Source organism: Cryptomeria japonica, chromosome 6, assembly GCF_030272615.1.
Source record: "Cryptomeria japonica chromosome 6, Sugi_1.0, whole genome shotgun sequence".
In the NCBI taxonomy this organism is placed as follows: domain Eukaryota; kingdom Viridiplantae; phylum Streptophyta; class Pinopsida; order Cupressales; family Cupressaceae; genus Cryptomeria; species Cryptomeria japonica.
Genome location: NC_081410.1, coordinates 170,349,807 through 170,366,577, shown reverse-complemented (window position 1 = coordinate 170,366,577; position 16,771 = coordinate 170,349,807). Strand labels below are relative to the sequence as shown.

The following is a 16,771-nucleotide window of genomic DNA, read 5'->3' as shown; positions in this document are numbered from 1 at the left end:
TGATAATACGACCATGATATTTGCTTGTGTATTAGTGAAACCAACATTTGAGGGTTCTACTTATGCTCTATTCTCATCTAGCATGGCTGTAATGTCCCCTACTAGGAGGCTGCCTGTATAATTAACATACATCATTATGCCTTAATTCACAACACTAAACTAGAGAATAATTAGCATTCATAATACAATTGACAGTTACTATACTGAAGCCCCAATCCTTACTTCTATCTTAATCATCAACCTTAACAGAGGATGGGGAATTACTTGTTAGGGTGCTAGGAAAATCATTCTCCACAAATAGGCCCAAGGGTTTCAGGAACACCCATCCATACCACCTCTTGGGGCTTACCTATTTTGGGAGGTATTACAACCGCCTTTCCCTAACAAAACCAACCTATCCTCATGAGGGGCAATAGAGAATGATTAAGGATTAGGGTACGAGTATACTATTCTCTCATGTATTATGAATATATACGTAAACAAATGAAATTAAGCATAATTGTTATATAATTCTGATCAACAAATATAAATCTTATTATTTCTGTTATAAGAATAAATGTAATAGTTTACACTATAGGCCATATATCTGTCCTTTACTCCTAATAGAATTCAGATGTAAAATTACTGTAAATAAACATTCAGTTTATGATATACAACATACCAATCGGCTGGTACATAATAATTGCCAATATAATACGGTTGGCCAATAATTAATATATATTCTCCTTCGATGATTCCCCTTTGATTGCTTGGTCTTATTCTTTTATACTTCTCCATCGGGGTGGAAGGTGATGCCTCTTCTCAAGGATGGTTCCCATTGGAAAGAGAAATGGCCCTTTACCATCGCATGTCCTTTCATAACTAAACCGCCTCTTCAGACTATTATAATTTATGCTAACTAACTCTTAAGCTTGTATTGGAGGAGATCGCACGTCCATAAGGGAAATAGGATCGATTCAAATAGTTACCATTTAATATCAGATCGGGTCTGCAATATTCCTGACCCTGGAGATAGGCGATTGCAATATGTTTAAAGATTAGTGAACTGTGATGTCTTATGGGTGTAAAACAATTATAGAATTTGGTTCTTTTGCTGTTCCTTTGATATCAGGTCAGCTTAGACAAATAGAAAATGGCGAGGTCTTATGTAAGGCCATTTTCTTCCCATTGATGCCTAGCTAGATTTTATTAGGTTAGGACAGAATGATATATTAAGGGGACATGACAATGGCTACTACCATTGCCTTTAGATCTGCTCAATCACCCATGCAAGGTCCTATAGAGTAATGGGAGATAAGTTGGTGCTCAAGATTTTCTTGTGATAGAGGTAAAGGTTGTATTGAACACAAATAAAACCTTTCAACTTTTTCACCTACAACTTGTTGTGCCTTTTGGAGTGTATGTGCTTAAACATAGTCTAATGTGTTGTAGGGTTGACTCAAGACACAAATTGCAATTCTTTGAAGATTTGACACCTTAAAGTGAGTAGCAAACCGCTTCCACCATTCATCTAAGATGAGAAAAATAAAAAGAATTCAATCTCATTGTTCAACTTTAGTTTAAACATTAATGTATTAATGTTCAAAAGGAAAAGTTTTAAACTTAAATTAAGCCCTTAGCAGAATTTTACGTTTTTTGCAACTTTGTTCGAGTTGCCTTGCATGTATCTCACACAAAGAGGTCTCCATGTAGAATTCTATAGATCTCAATCTCAAATATGATCTTTGCCACAAATTGAGGATCAAGTTCCATTTGCTCTATGACTATGAGCCAACTTAGACATTCCTTATCCACTTTGAACTCTAGGTGGAATTGGAATGCTAAATTCAAGAAATAGGTAGTTGCCTGCAAGGGCCTCTAAAATTGGTGGTGCCATCATTGATCGATGATGTTCCATGTCACAGTATTTATCATCAACCCTACCCTAGCTGAATCTAATGGCCTCCTTGGTCCTATCTATGCCCTCACATACATAGCCCATTGTGGGCATCTTCACATCAATGATTCTAAGGATGACAATTGAAGGTTTTTTGAACTGCAATTATGATTAAACATTAATATAAATAAATATGAAAAAAAACAAATAGAATAGAAATATTAACAAAAATGAAAAGAAAATAGATGGAATATGAACTTACATCGACGGTCTCTTTTGTTGAAAGCCAAAAGCTCTGCCCATTGTTAACCCAATGGAGAATACCAATCCCTACATTTGTCTTAGCACATGAAGATGTAGACCATTCCTTGCTAACAAACATGCGTCTCAAAGTGGCTTTTGATTGATGCAAAGATTGCAACATGGAGTTAGTTGCAGAGAGGGGCATTTGAGGATGTGTCAACTCTCCCTTGTCTGCATTTTTTTATAAGTTGATGACTGCACAAGGAGTCTAGAATAAGGATGGGTGCCTATCCTTGAGAATTCTACTTGTAGCAACATGATTTGCTGCATTATCTATAATTATTTACACAATACTCTCCTCATCCACCTTAGCCAAAAGTTTGGCTAACTCACAAAGGAATTCAATATTTTTTTTATCTCGCCTAAAGCATGAATGGACTTAAGGAAATTTGTGCCATTTGAGGGAGAAACAATGAAATTTGAAATGCTAATGCAAATCACCAAAGAAAAAGTTTGAAATTTTACTCACTAAATCAGTGGATTTTAGAAAATCAGTATGCCACGAGGATGTGTACCCCCCCAAAAAACCTGCATCTCCTGTAGGGGGACGTTTCTGAGATTTGGGGACTTGGGGGAAACGTCACCCCACAACATCACCACCTTTGCCACCTCTACCAGGGATGCCATTGGGTCGCTTGCTATAAGGCACATGCGATTACATATTGATTGCAACCTTTAGCTTTGTGAAAACTAGTTGGCCTTTTATGGGGTACTCATAGAGATGTTATATTGCAAATTTTGCATTGAAGATTTCAATTCACCTCTATTTTTATATCAGTGCTGCCAGCCCTCACCACCGCTCTGCTGCCGTCTCCCCGTCGTCCCCTCACCGTCCCCAAATTTAAGCCCTTGGTCCCCGCGTCCCCTTGTTAGGAAACTCCGTGGAACAATGTAGAAAATACAACCACTCGGGGAAGAAATAAGGAAATTTAACAATGTTCTATTCATCTTATCTGTCCATCAATTTGTCATGATTGTGCAACTCTTCCTTCGTATTTTATGTTGCTTCAAAATTTTGGCCTTCACACTTGCTACCTCTTGAATCTCATTAGGGGCTTTGAACCCTTCCCCATGAACAGTAATGACATTTACCATATTTTGCCGACAAGGAGATCTAAAACAAAGTAAGTAAGCATTATAAAATCTTTAAATTTAGAAATTCAAGAGACAAAGAAATCAAACAATATATTTTAAAACAAAAGTGATAATTACTTATCTCACTGCTACATTATGTTTGTCCTTGTTCTAACAAACACTATATTTAGAGTTTAAATTCTAGAAATCTTTAAATTTAAAAATTCAAGAGACAAAAAAATTAAATAATATATTTAAAAACAAAAATTATTATTAATTATCTCGCTTCTGCATCATGCTTGTCCTTGCTCCAACAAACAATATATTTGCCAAAAAGGAGACCTAAAACAAAAAAAAAAAAAGAAACCGAGTATTATAAAATTTAAAGGTTAAAATTCTAGAAACCTTTAAATTTAAAAATTCAAGAGACAAAGAAATCAAACAATATATTTTAAAACAAAAAGCTTATTAATTATGTCACTGCTGCATCATGCTTTTTCTTGTTCCAATAAACACTATATTTTTCAAATAAGGAAACTTAAAACAAAGAAAAGAAGGAAAAAAAGTATTATAGAATTTAGATTTTAAATTGTAGAAATTTTAAAGTCAAAAATTCAAGAAACAAAGAAATCAAACAATATATTTGAAAACAAAAATGATAATCAATTATCTCGCCGCTGCATCATGCTTGTCCTTGTTCCAACTTATGCTTTTAAGTGGTTGTTGGGAATCTGCAGTATTGTGTGATACAATAGATAAATTTAATTGGGATACATAAACTCTAGGTCCAATCCTAGCACTGTCGTTGCCACATGGTTGAAGATGTAGGGAATGGAGGAATCGAAGAAGAGTCTTCATGAGGGGCTGTCACCTTTTCTCTGTGCCTCTTTTATGGTTCCTTTTTTCAGTCAAAGGTCTCTGATTGACTTTGCATCTCATGCACAACATTAAGAGGTGTGTTGGGTACAAAGTAAAACCTTGGCAAATTTGTGCTAGATAATATTTCAATCAATTAATGTCTCCACTAATTTTTGTCTTGCAATGTTTGCAAACCAACTCCCCTTTCTTTGCCCGTGTGATATGCTTCCAACAAGGGCCCTTTCTAATTGGGGCTGCGCATTAGAACATGTTATAAATTTGATGTATGTTGCAATAACAAATAAATAGAAACTAAATTAGCATTTAGGATTTCTAGATAATCTAAGATAAAAAAAGAAGAAAAAAAAACTAGTTATGGTTTGCAGCTTAAAAAAAAAACAGCTAGGGTTTGTTCTATGAATTTAAAATGAAAAAAACTGAACAAATGTAGAAGACAAGTGAAAGAAAAAAAGATGAATTAGTTACTATTTGCAGCCCAAAAATAGAGAAAAAATCAGAAAAACAGCTTGGGTGTGTTCTATGAATCTAAAATAACAAAAATCAAACAAATGTAGAAGACAAGTGAAATAAAATAAAAAAATTTGAAGTAAGAAAATTCTTCTTCAAATTTGCTTCAACTTGACAGTGGGTTGCTTCAAATCAATGGTGGGCTATTCCAAATCCACTGTAGTCTCCTTTAGATGCACCAAGGGCTGCTACTATTCCACCCAAGTTGCATTCAATCAATGCTTGCTGCCCAAGTTGTTTGCCGGATTTTGCTTCAGAGGCATGTGAATTCAGCTCTAATACTTCTATTCTTTCTCTTCTTTGTGCTTCCAAATCCAATGAATATGTTTTTAGAGTCTTAGAGTAACTTTTGTAGCATTAGGCATTACTGGATTTTTTTTGTTTTTTGTTTCTTAATTTCTGTGGATGACTTAACTGGGTGTGTCTTAGGGGTGGGACTGGCTGGGTTTGACAAGTTTGACAGTGTTGGCAGGTTTGAGTAGACTCATTAGGTACCTTGGTCTTGGGTCTTTTGAACTTGTTAGAGAGAGAGAGAGAGAGAGAGAGAATTAAAACAATTTACAATATAGAATACCAAAATGCAATAAAATCTCCCAGGCAAATAAGGATGGCTTGGGAGTCACACACATTTTGATAAAGAGAAAGGACCGACTTATAGACAGCAGTACTACGTAAAATACAATTCACATATATTACTATTAACAACATTTTATATCCTCATTCATGCCAGAGTTACTGAACTGAGTTTTATCATCCTTATTTTCATGCATTTCAGAATAACATCCCATTCAGGATTGTTCTTTTTGAATCTCAGTTCATGTTCTAGTTCCATATCAACGTTCTTCCTCTGATAGATGGTGCCAGAACTGTCTGCATGAAAGTCAAGGGGATAAATACGATGCCTGCTCATATGGTCTGATGTCTCTTATTCATCTTCATTTTATGCAGCTTTGCCACCTTATCTCTTTAGATCTAGCCACCATTTAATCTTTTCATGTTAGATTCATAAATCACTACGGCCCCACTGTCCAGCAGCTTGTAGAATCTTTCTTTTGGAAAGTTCAAGATCATTGTAACCTGCAAAATGATGGAGAGGAGAGTGAAATCACTGGGAGATTCCATAAGGCACTTCCATTTGCCCTGAAATACCTTGTCATTTGTAACTCTTCATATATGCCAGAGGATTGGAGAGGATTAAATATGGCAAAACTTGTTTAGTTCTTTTTCACACTGTCTCACAAATCCAAGCAAGATTTAATGCTGGGTAATAGCAGATTTATTTTCCCAACCCAATATATTACTAAAAAACACGGACCATAATTTTTTGGCATATTGGCAGGCCAAAAACAGATATTTGAAAGACAAAGGTGAAATGTGGATTGATTTAACTCATACACATACATATACAATATTACTCTGATAATCATATATAACACATTTCAATGTTTAACATTATATGCTCAGTGGCTCACATCTCTTGTAAATATATCTCTATTCACTCTTACTTATTAATTTTTGCTCTGTTACATATTATTCATCTACTTTGTAATTATATATTTCTAATAAAATATATATCCTTTATATACTATATTTATTAGCATGCAAATTAAGCAGAAGTTAAATTCTTTTTAATTTATTAATCCAGGCAAGGATAAATTTTAAAATTTGATTAATGTAGGAATGGTTTTAGTGTGGTTTGTGAAGGAATCATAGGGATACCGGATATGTACCCTTGTGGGCCCAAGCCAACTTCATTTAGTGTGTTGACGTCAGAACTTATATTTAGTTTAATCTCTAGTCTGGATGTTGTTGGGTGACACACCGAAAGAAGATGGCTCCACATCTGAAAGACTGTTGGGATTACTTTAGGAACTTGCTAGTTCACATCATAAAAATCAGTAGCAATCTACTTGTGCCCAACTTTTAATGCTATTCCTTAAGCATATTGCCATTTTCTAAGTTACTCATGTTTGCATTTTCAACATGCAGGAATTGGGCAAAGTACTGGAAATATTCCTAATAAAGACCAGCAAGAAGCATATTTACAGCTTGCCCTCACTATTTTAGCAGCTTTTTGTCGTGTTCCTGAGCTTGCTTCTTTAGATGATATTATTTCTAAAGTTCCTGTCATTTTGGGAATTTTGTCAAACAAGTATGTAATATGCTGTCCTCTTGTTTAATTAGTTCTTATCATGCAATAAATACTTTCCAATTGTTTTGTATCTAATGATTATTAACTTATTTACATCAAAATTTTTTATATATTACAATATAGCCTTTAAAATCACCGAGTTTATGTTAGCTGGTTGTTTTGACTAATTTTCTTAATCACGAAATCATTTGACAGGGTTTTTTTTTACAACGAAAACAAAAGAACTTTTTGGATTAGATTATTTGAAACTGAAATATTCTGATGTTTAATAGCTTTGCACCTAGAATTATGAAGGGTTTTACTATTTTTTTAGACTGATGTAGGTTTAAGTTGCATTGCTGTTTTAAGAAAACTAAGACTGATGTCTAAAGATTCCAAAGTGCGTCCGAGTACAAAATTACATCATTTACATATATAAATAAGTATATAGGACTATAAAATATAAAAAAGTATCAAGCAGCCAGTGACTAAGGAGGAGGGGCTGATCCCTAAATGTTACTTCCTTGGGAGGACCTGTGCTCCTTCTCATCCAAGTATTCAATAGTATCTCGAACTAATGGGATTAGATATTTGGCATGTTTCTCAGTAAGATCCTCCAGCCACTCAGCATAATAGCTCCATATCCAAGGTTTGGGAGAAGAACATCAGCCAAAAAAGGAGGAATATAAAATCCGCCATCTTTACCAGCAGCAATCTGGTCAAGATCTTTTTGGATCAAATCCTATCTATTGGCCAGCATATTGGCAAAGCCTTTAAGATCATATATTATCCTTTCAGTAGCAGATTCAGGAATAGGTGCACAACTAGACCATGCATAGCCTCAATAAGCAGCAATGTCTGGTTCTTAACAGTGGGAGTTGTATCGTCACTCCCTGAACCATAATCCCAAACACGATTCTTACCAGACTCAGCTTATTCAAGGAAATGCACTAATCTCACCAGCACTCTTTCTGAACAGTGAGTGTACCTGTCATGCCTCTGAATTGATATCCCCAATTAATGATTTACATTCCTTGATCAGCAGATATAATTGAAGAAATTGTCTTACTGCAGTAAGACTTCACAATTTCTTGTGGGCAGATCGTGGTCATTACCTTATTATGATTTTGGTTTCTTTATTATGATCATGGTTTCTTTATTATGCAGATCGGGGTTTCTTTATGCACTGCCTTCTTCCCTTTTCTTAACAATAATCATTCCCAATCGATTGAGGTTAATTAAACTAAACAAGGAGTGGTGGTTTGTTAGTGAAGGGATGCAATTAGCATCCAAATAGACTCTCCACTATAGGTCACATTCCTGGAGAGAAGTTGCCACCCTACACACCAAATGGAGGGATATAAATGGAACATTTGGGCTTCCAAGAAGGGACATGGAAGGCATCCAAATCTAATATTTCTTAAGACATTAATCCTCAGGCAGTCTGTCTGATTATTACAGTGTGTGAATGGATTTTCTGTGCAAACACATTAAGTGCTGTGACAATGTTTATATATCTATTTCTGCATATCAATATTTATGTATCTATTTGTGCATATTTATGATTAACCATATACTGCTGATATGATTATTCATATATGTCATAGTAAATGTAAATCAGACTAGCGTACTCTGCAGCTACTTTATAAAATGTATATCTTCATATATTCTGAGTGTTTTCTAGCCATGATAGAGGGAGAGAGGATTACAAGTAGGGGAACGGTGTTGGGGTCATCTTCTAGGCATGCCACCTCATGGTATATGACCAGGGAGTCCCATGAGGCCAAAGGGATACAATGGGTACTGCCTTTGGGCTTAGAAAAGATGTACTTCCAGGCACCCTATTGTGAATGCCCCTCATGCTCTCTATCATGGTAAATGAATGCATTAAGAATGCTCAAACATGAGAAGTAGGATAGGGATGACAAGATTGAGGGGAACAGTTATAGGACACCTCATTGGTATTCCACCTGATATGGATGGCACAGGCCACATGAGGCCAAGGGGGATAAGGTCCGCCCTTGGGCCTAGGGTAGAGGATCTCTAGGGCACCCTATTGAGTCACCCTATCTTAGCCCTTCTATAGTTGAGCCTTCTCAAAATTCTTTAAGCAATCTTGTGATTAGATCTATACTTTGATTTATATGCTTGCTGCTTTGTAATTAATAGATCTATTTATGATTATGAGTGATTCCTAACTTGTTTGCAGGATCTCAATCAAAGTGAAAGGTATATCTAACCCTACCTTGTTTCAATTAAGAGTTAGGGAAAAATTTGGGGACATTTCAGTACCTTTCTCCAAAATCTACTTTAATTGAGCCTTGGGAACCTTAAGGAAAATATCAACCTGCAAAGCAAGAAGGAAGAAGGTGTCTTTGCTTTTGAAGTCAATAGACACCCTCTTTTTACCGTGAAATACATCACCATTCCTAGTTTACAGTTTTTCATAAAAAGCCATAGGACATCCATGGAGACAACAACCAAAACATCCTAATGAACTTTGACATGTACTTGTCAGAATAATATAACCAAAAACAAGAAATAGAAATTTTATTTACTAATTTAGCCCAGGCAATGATGAATTTTTTCTAAATGGTTTTAGCAAAAGGACATTAAAAAATTGAATAGTATATGTATTAGACCAATAGGCATAACTACAAGGGCAGCAAGGGGGATTGTAATGGGTGCATAACAAAAAAATATTATAACTTAAATTTGATCATGATTTACATGTCAAAAATTCATTACACACAATTCTATATAAATGTATATAGAAATCTAGTAAACTAAAATATGTGTAACAAATACATCTATCTAAAAGACACCAAGAGATAGCAATATTGACATGCCTGTCTAACCTATGTCACACAGCCAATATAGGTACCTTGATATTGATATCTCTCGTCATCCTTCAGATAGATTTATTAAAGATATCTGCATTTGTCATTATGAGAAATAAGACAGGAAGCAATGCTAATGCCACAATTGTTAAGAGTAGAACCAATCATGGCAGCAAATATCTTTTGGTAAAAATCGGCAACCATAAGTATAAGATTTTTTCAAAATATTGGAAAAATTGGATTATAAAAGAATGTATAAAAAAAGATTAAAAAAATATAAAACTTTTTAATTTATAGGCATTTTAATAGCATAGAGATATAGAGAGAACAAAAACAAGAGTAGGGATCTAGGGTGACAGCACGTAGCATGGTCAAGGGGCAATGCATCTCATAGGATCTAGGGGTAACACCTCTAGTAGGGTTAAGTGGCAGTGTCCCTGCCATCAAACCCAAATTAAAGCCTTTGAAACCACACAAACCTTCATGGGACATGCTATTTTTCATAATTTGACCGCTTTTAACCAAGCTCAAAGACTCTTAAAAACCTTTCAAAAAATGCTTGACTTTCACACTTTTAGATTTGGTTTTTGTTAAATTTTTATTCCTTTTTTAACTAAGTTACCGGTTCGGGTTTGGATTCGGGTTCGGATTCGCGGATTCGGCCAAAAAAAAAAATCTTGGGTACGGGTACAGGTTTGGGTTCGTCCGTACACACACACACACACACACACACACACACACACACACACATATATATATATACCCATATACTATATATATGGTCAATGTATACAATCCATACAAAAATAAAATATACAATGTGACTTTCCATACTTAAATGATAAATCCATAATTACTAATTGCCAATGCCAATAAATATTCATATATCGCAGATGTAATCAGTAAACTAATAACTAAAGTCTAATATCATATTCATAATTTGCAAAAAAGATAATATTCAAGTTTCAAGTCTTTTTTAAAAAGTCATAAAGGGGCGAATTAGAGTTTTATTATAAAAAAACTATTTTAAAAAGTCATTTTTTATTGTTTTTTGGACCCGTGGGCCCTGTTTTCGGGAAACCACGGGCCTGGGTTCACGTGGGTCCTCCTGGGTTCGACCTGGGTTCCACCCGGGTCCTTCCCAGGTTGCCGAGTTCCCTGTGGGTCCTGCGATGCGGCCACCTGGGAAGGACCCGGGAGGAACCCAAGGAGAACTCGGGGAGAACCAGGACCGTGCAAGAACCAGAATCGGAACCCAGGCCAAAAGGGGAAGGACCGGTAACTTAGTTTTTTAATTAATAATTATATAAAATTTATATAATAAAACCATTACGACTTTCAGTTATAATATTAGAAACACATAAGATCCTAATACCCTTACACTTAACCTACAAATGGAACATTTGGTGTTGTTGAAACCATAAATAAATTTAAATCCCATGATTATGCTTCATACTAAATTTCTCAATAAGTATTATTAGCTTTTCAAAGAAAGAAATGATGAACAATTTAGCTATTAAATTTCAATCAATAAAGAGGAAAATATTTAAGGCAATCTTGAAAAGGTTTACATTTGAAGTGTCAAGTTTAACTCACAAGACAAGAACTTTATAAAAGGAAAGCTCAAAAAGCATAATGAGTGAATACAAAACCCAGAATGTAAACCATTGCTGGTCATCCACTATGTAAGTCTATATTAAATTCTCACAGAAGAGATTGAGAAAAGAAGTATTATCTAATTGGTTTTCCATTGTCGAGGGCCTTTGAGAATGACCTCTGCCAAAAATTCCAATAAATATTGCCAAACAGCATGTTAGAGTAATTGTACAAAATACCCAGTCACTACATCCTAGCACAACATCTATTTGTTTTATAATTTGGCAGCTACTGATATTGAGCCATTTTATCAACTGTCTAATTGCTATAATAATTACCAGTTTAAAATTGCATTGCCTCGGGCCCTTGCTTTCATCTAAATCTACTTATTCAAGATAGTCAAATTGTGGGATTTAATTTTATGCTAGAAGCTAGCCATCGTGCCAAGACAGGGTCTTGATAGACCAAAAAAAATCACGAAAATAATATAAAAAATGTTGAAAATCGCTGAAAAATACTCTGTGTGATTTAGGTGTGACTTAAATGTGATTCTAGCATGAATTTAATGCAGGTAGACAAAAATAAATAGGTCAATGAATGTTGACCATGATTTTAAAAATATCCGTGACTTGTCGGGGAAAAAATTGCTACTAGTGGCGTTTCACAATTTTGGTGATTACAAGAAGATTTTTAATGCAGCAACATCCATCCAAAACAAGTCTTTTGGGGTTCAATATAGGAAGACCGAACATTGTTAACCTATCAATCCATCTCCTAATAGAGTTAGCTAATTTTTATTTAGAGTTAAGTTTGTTAAAAATCTCTCGAGAGAAGGATAAGTTATCTCTTATCATATATTTGTTTGAAAGAAATTTCTAATAATGAATGGATGGTTTGCCCACTTCTTTTTATCGGAGACCTTACCTTTCTTTATAGTGAGGAGAAATATTTGAAGAATGACTGGATTGGCCCTGCCCATCCAAACCCCTTTATATGGTAGGTCCCCCATTATAGACAGGGCCTCACCCCCTACTATTCTATAGGGTTTTGCAGTGGGCATTGCTTTATTGAATTATTGATTTGTAGTCCTGCACTCCTTCCCCTCCCAACTATATAGGTAGGGGGCCCCTATCCATAGTTAGGGGAAGGGCTATTCTTGAATTGAGCTGCATGTGCATTGATATCTGGAGTGAGACCTATGTGCTTCTCAACTAGTAATACTCAAGATTTTATCAAACTTAATTTGATAGAAAAAGAAAGGCCCTTTAAAGCTGTTGGAAATATTGTCATTGATGTCAAAGGCATATTAATGAAGATTGCTATCATTAATGTCAAAGAAAGAATGAGGAGATTGTTGGATGTTGTCATTGATGTCAAAGGTGTGAAGACGAAGTTGTCATTGATGTCAAAGTGAATAGTCAAGATTGAGAAGATTGTCATTAATGTCAAAGGTGTATGGAAGATTGAAGAAGGAATGGTACACGGGTATTATATGTAATGTACAATCTTCCACATGATTATACAAGGAAAGTTCCTGGAGTCAGTTTTGCAAAGGAAAAGCAATTGAGAATTAACATGGATATAAAGATAGCGCTAGAAATAGAAAAGACAGAATAGAATAAGACGAGAGAATAAGTCAAAATAGAGTAAGACAAAAAAGGCAGCAATTATATTCAACAAAGGCAACGATTAATTTAAGAAAGGTTATTAACAAAAGGTGATGACTTTCTAAAGAGTCATCTTTTCTAAGAGATGCCTATCTTCATGAAGACACGAGGATATAAAATAAAATAAGAATTGTGTAACAAAGATTAAGAGATAAGAATTGTGCAACTAATCTTCTACTCTTCTAACATTAGCCTTTTCAAATGAGAGCACTAAGCCCTTTATATAGTGATCTCCATTACAATGAATGGCTCAGATTGATTCACAATCAATGGCCAAGATCGAAAGATAGAAACCCTAATTAGGGTTTGTTACAACCACCATTACATTGAACAAAGAGAGATGAGGTTAGGGAAGATAAATAATATTTAATGTAGCGCCACGTGTCACGTATTCCCTCCTTGAATGAATGCTGACTTGAAACCCTTTGATTGGACGAATGGTGATTGGGATGCCACCTCAACTTGCATTGTAGACTAAATCAATTTGCCTTGAACATTCTTCATGATGTTTGGAATTCCTTGTGATATTTTGCATTTTATCCTTATGTTAGGGAATTCCCCTTGAACAATTTCCTCCTTAACATTCTTTGACTATGATATCCTTTGATGTAGTTCCTACTTCATAATGTGGAATCCCCAGTGCTCATGTCTTGAATTTGTCTTTGCCTCACTTGTTCACCATCATGGTGAACCTTTCTTGATGTTTGAGCTAGTCCTCATCTGTGCTTTTTGGAAATCCTTGTCTTGAAATCCTCTCCCAATCCTTGAAATGCCTATCTTCCTCATTCGCATTTGTGATGTTGTCCTTGCAATATGCTTTTAGAGTCCTTTCTCCAAATCATACCTTTATCTTCTTGAATTTGAACATGGCATTGTTTGAGTTTCTTCATTCTTGCATTTCACTTGCTTGCCATCTTGGAGCTGATCTTTCATCATTTTTTGCTTTGAAGTGTTGAGCCCTTGGTATCCCTACAAGCTGCATCTTCTTTCACCTCAAGCCTTGATCATCATGCTTCCCTTGTAGTAGACCTGCAAAACAAACAAATATTGAATCAAACACCTATGGGATAAACTTTGTTTCATCCTTGGTGGGAAATTGATCCTTGTAGGGACTAATTCAGTCCTTGAAATTTATCATTGTCTTCTCATGATGGAAATTCAAAGGTCATAGGGACTTCTTGCTCTTAGCAAACTTCACTTCATTTTGATGCCTTACCCTTGGAGTGGAGATCCAATCTCCATAGGGACTTCTCATTCCTCATGACTTATGCTCTTCCTTTATGATTCATGCCCGTAGACCCCAATAAAGGTGAGAAGAGGCCACAGGGTGGTCAAGACCAAGCGATTAGGTGATTTGTTGACCCTCGGTTGGAGGGAGCATAGGGACAAGTTAGAGCCTGGAAGTACTTGGAGTGTTGGGATGCTGGAGGTGGACGTGTAGTGGACGCGCATGTGGCTAAGAGTGCAAGGAAAACACCATAACATAGCGGTTGGAACAGTCCACCCAGGTCCGACACACCTGGAAGTACCTGAAGTTTGGGGACGCCGGAGGTAGATGTGTAGAGGATGCGCGCGTGGCCGAGAGTGAAAGGAAAGCATCAAAATGTAGCGGCCATAACAGTTCACCTAGGTTTGGCACATAAGGGAGTAAGTAGGCGAGAAACCAATTTGCATGAACTTGCCACTCATCACGGAAGCGATAATAGGGTGGCCTAAGCTGAAGATTGCAGGGAGGAGAGAGAATAGAAATGAAGGTGACCAAGGTGCGGAAGATGCAAAAGGTGGATGTGTAGAGAGCTCGTGCGTGGCTGAGAGTGCAAGAGAGGCACAGGAATGCGAGGAGCAAGACAGGCCAATTTGGTCGAACACACGGTACGTTCCAAGTGAGGACAATGTTGCACAACTAGAATAACCCGGAAAGGAAAAAACTCCCGAAGTTCATAGGATATGGATCAGAGGACCTTGTGCGGCATTGTAAGACATGTATAACGATATGAGAGGCAAGTGTCCAAGATGACCACAATTATTGGCTGAAGGCATTTCCAGCCAACCTTCGGGGAATCGGCATCAATTGGTATACAGACCTTGAGGTTAAGCACAAGACGAGATGGTCTGATTTGAGGAAAGCATTTCAAGACGAATTCGCACTGCTCTGTGATGACAATGAGATTGTTGCAGAGATTTACAACACCTGACAAGGCAAGAACGAGAATGTACAAGCATACAATCATAGGCTCAAGGAACAGGTGAAGAAGATGGAGAACCAACAAACCGACAGGTTGAAGAAGAGGTGGTTCATTGAGGGATTGATCCCCTCAATATGCAAGAAGATGAAAGTAGTGCCTACGTCCTCGTACACCGATGCTTACAATCAGGCGATGGACATCGAGAGTGAAATCAAAACATCCTCCCGAGGGAAGAGGAAGACCGATGATGACAGCACCAAAGGTAGCAATGATGAAGAATCCAAAACCGTACAAGCCCTTTGAAGGGATATGTTGAGAATGATGAAAGAATTGAAGGCCGAGAAAGGAACCAATAAAGAAAGTAATGAACTATGGTGTATTGAGTGCAAAATTGAGGGGCACACATAAGATAATTGTCCTAAAAAGATGTTTTGTGAGATTTTTTAGGTGATGGGTCATTCAATAAAGGAGTGTCCATATAATTTGAAGACTGGAAGTATGTAGGTACTCTTCACACAGGGAGAGTCTAGCCCAATGAAACCACAAAATGTATGGCCAGGTGGTTATGGAAATCAACAAGGGTGAAATCAAATATAGTATGACTCCAGAGGACGTCCTATCATACATTGTTGACAATGTAGTGAATGGGGACACTTTGCAAAAGACTACCAGAATAAGAAAGGTAACATACAACTATTGTGCAAATGGTGCGGACCCAAGAATCTTGAAGACACCGACTGACTAAAGCAAAAGGGTATTAATATGCTAGATGTAGAGGAACAAGACGAGGTAGTTCTGGCAATCACGAGAGCATAGATGAAGAAGACGATGTACCCAAATGCTTGTACGAAGAAGGAATGACTCCGAGAAGCCAGAGACAAAGTAAAACAAGTGCTAGTGAAGGAATGAGTATCCTCCACTGGAACTATAGGTACGTCATTGTGGGAGTCAGAAGAACATAGTTCGGCAGGTGCTACAAACAACCATACCCATCAAGGTGGTAGACCTTCTTCAAACTATGCCGCAATTGAGAATGGCGATTACAAACATAGTCAGTGACGACACAGTCATCCAAAAACAATGCAAGCCACAAGAGGAGGAAATGCCTGGAAAACCATCACCCGAAGGGAATGAGGCTAGTTATCCAATGTTGCTGAAGGTGAGCATCGTGAGGAAGCCGATTGTTGTTGGGATGGAAATAATGGGCCAAAAAATGGCAAACACCATCGTCGATGGGGGCTCGGGAGTTAATCTGCTGTCAGAGGACACTTGGAAATGTCTGGGGAAGTTGACACTCTGGCCGCCGACCTTCCACTTGGTTGGTGCCAACCAACATGACATCGAGCCATTGAGAACATTGATGGCACAAAAAGTAATGATTGGGACACAACAATTTTTGTTGGACTTTGTAGTCATCTCGTTACAGAAGAAGGCATTCGACGCACTCCTTGGGAGGGGATGGTTGATTACTGCCAAGGCAAATCATAATTGGAAGCAGAACACACTCTCAATTGAGAGTGATGGGAGGAAGCACGTTATTGATTTGAGGAACCAGGCGGTGAGTGAAGAATTGGCATCTTCAGACTCAGAGTCCGAAGACAAAGAGTGGAGTACGAAGGAAGGAAGGAAGAGGATGGAATTGAATGACGAAGGGGTACTGGAACTAGAAGATTGCTTGGAGAATGAAACAAGTTCCCTCAATGGATTATTCC

General features: G+C 36.9%; 1 protein-coding gene across 5 annotated transcripts in view; it reads left to right on the top strand.

Annotated features, from left to right (window-relative positions):
- LOC131071776 (uncharacterized) overlaps window positions 1–16,771 on the top strand; it is a 260,807-nt gene that overhangs the window by 10,927 nt on the left and 233,109 nt on the right. For all 5 annotated transcript variants that reach the window (XM_059207276.1, XM_059207272.1, XM_059207274.1 and 2 more), the window contains exon 3: window positions 6,629–6,791. In XM_059207276.1, coding sequence (XP_059063259.1) covers window positions 6,629–6,791 — 163 coding nt within the window. The remainder of the gene's footprint in view (window positions 1–6,628; window positions 6,792–16,771) is intronic.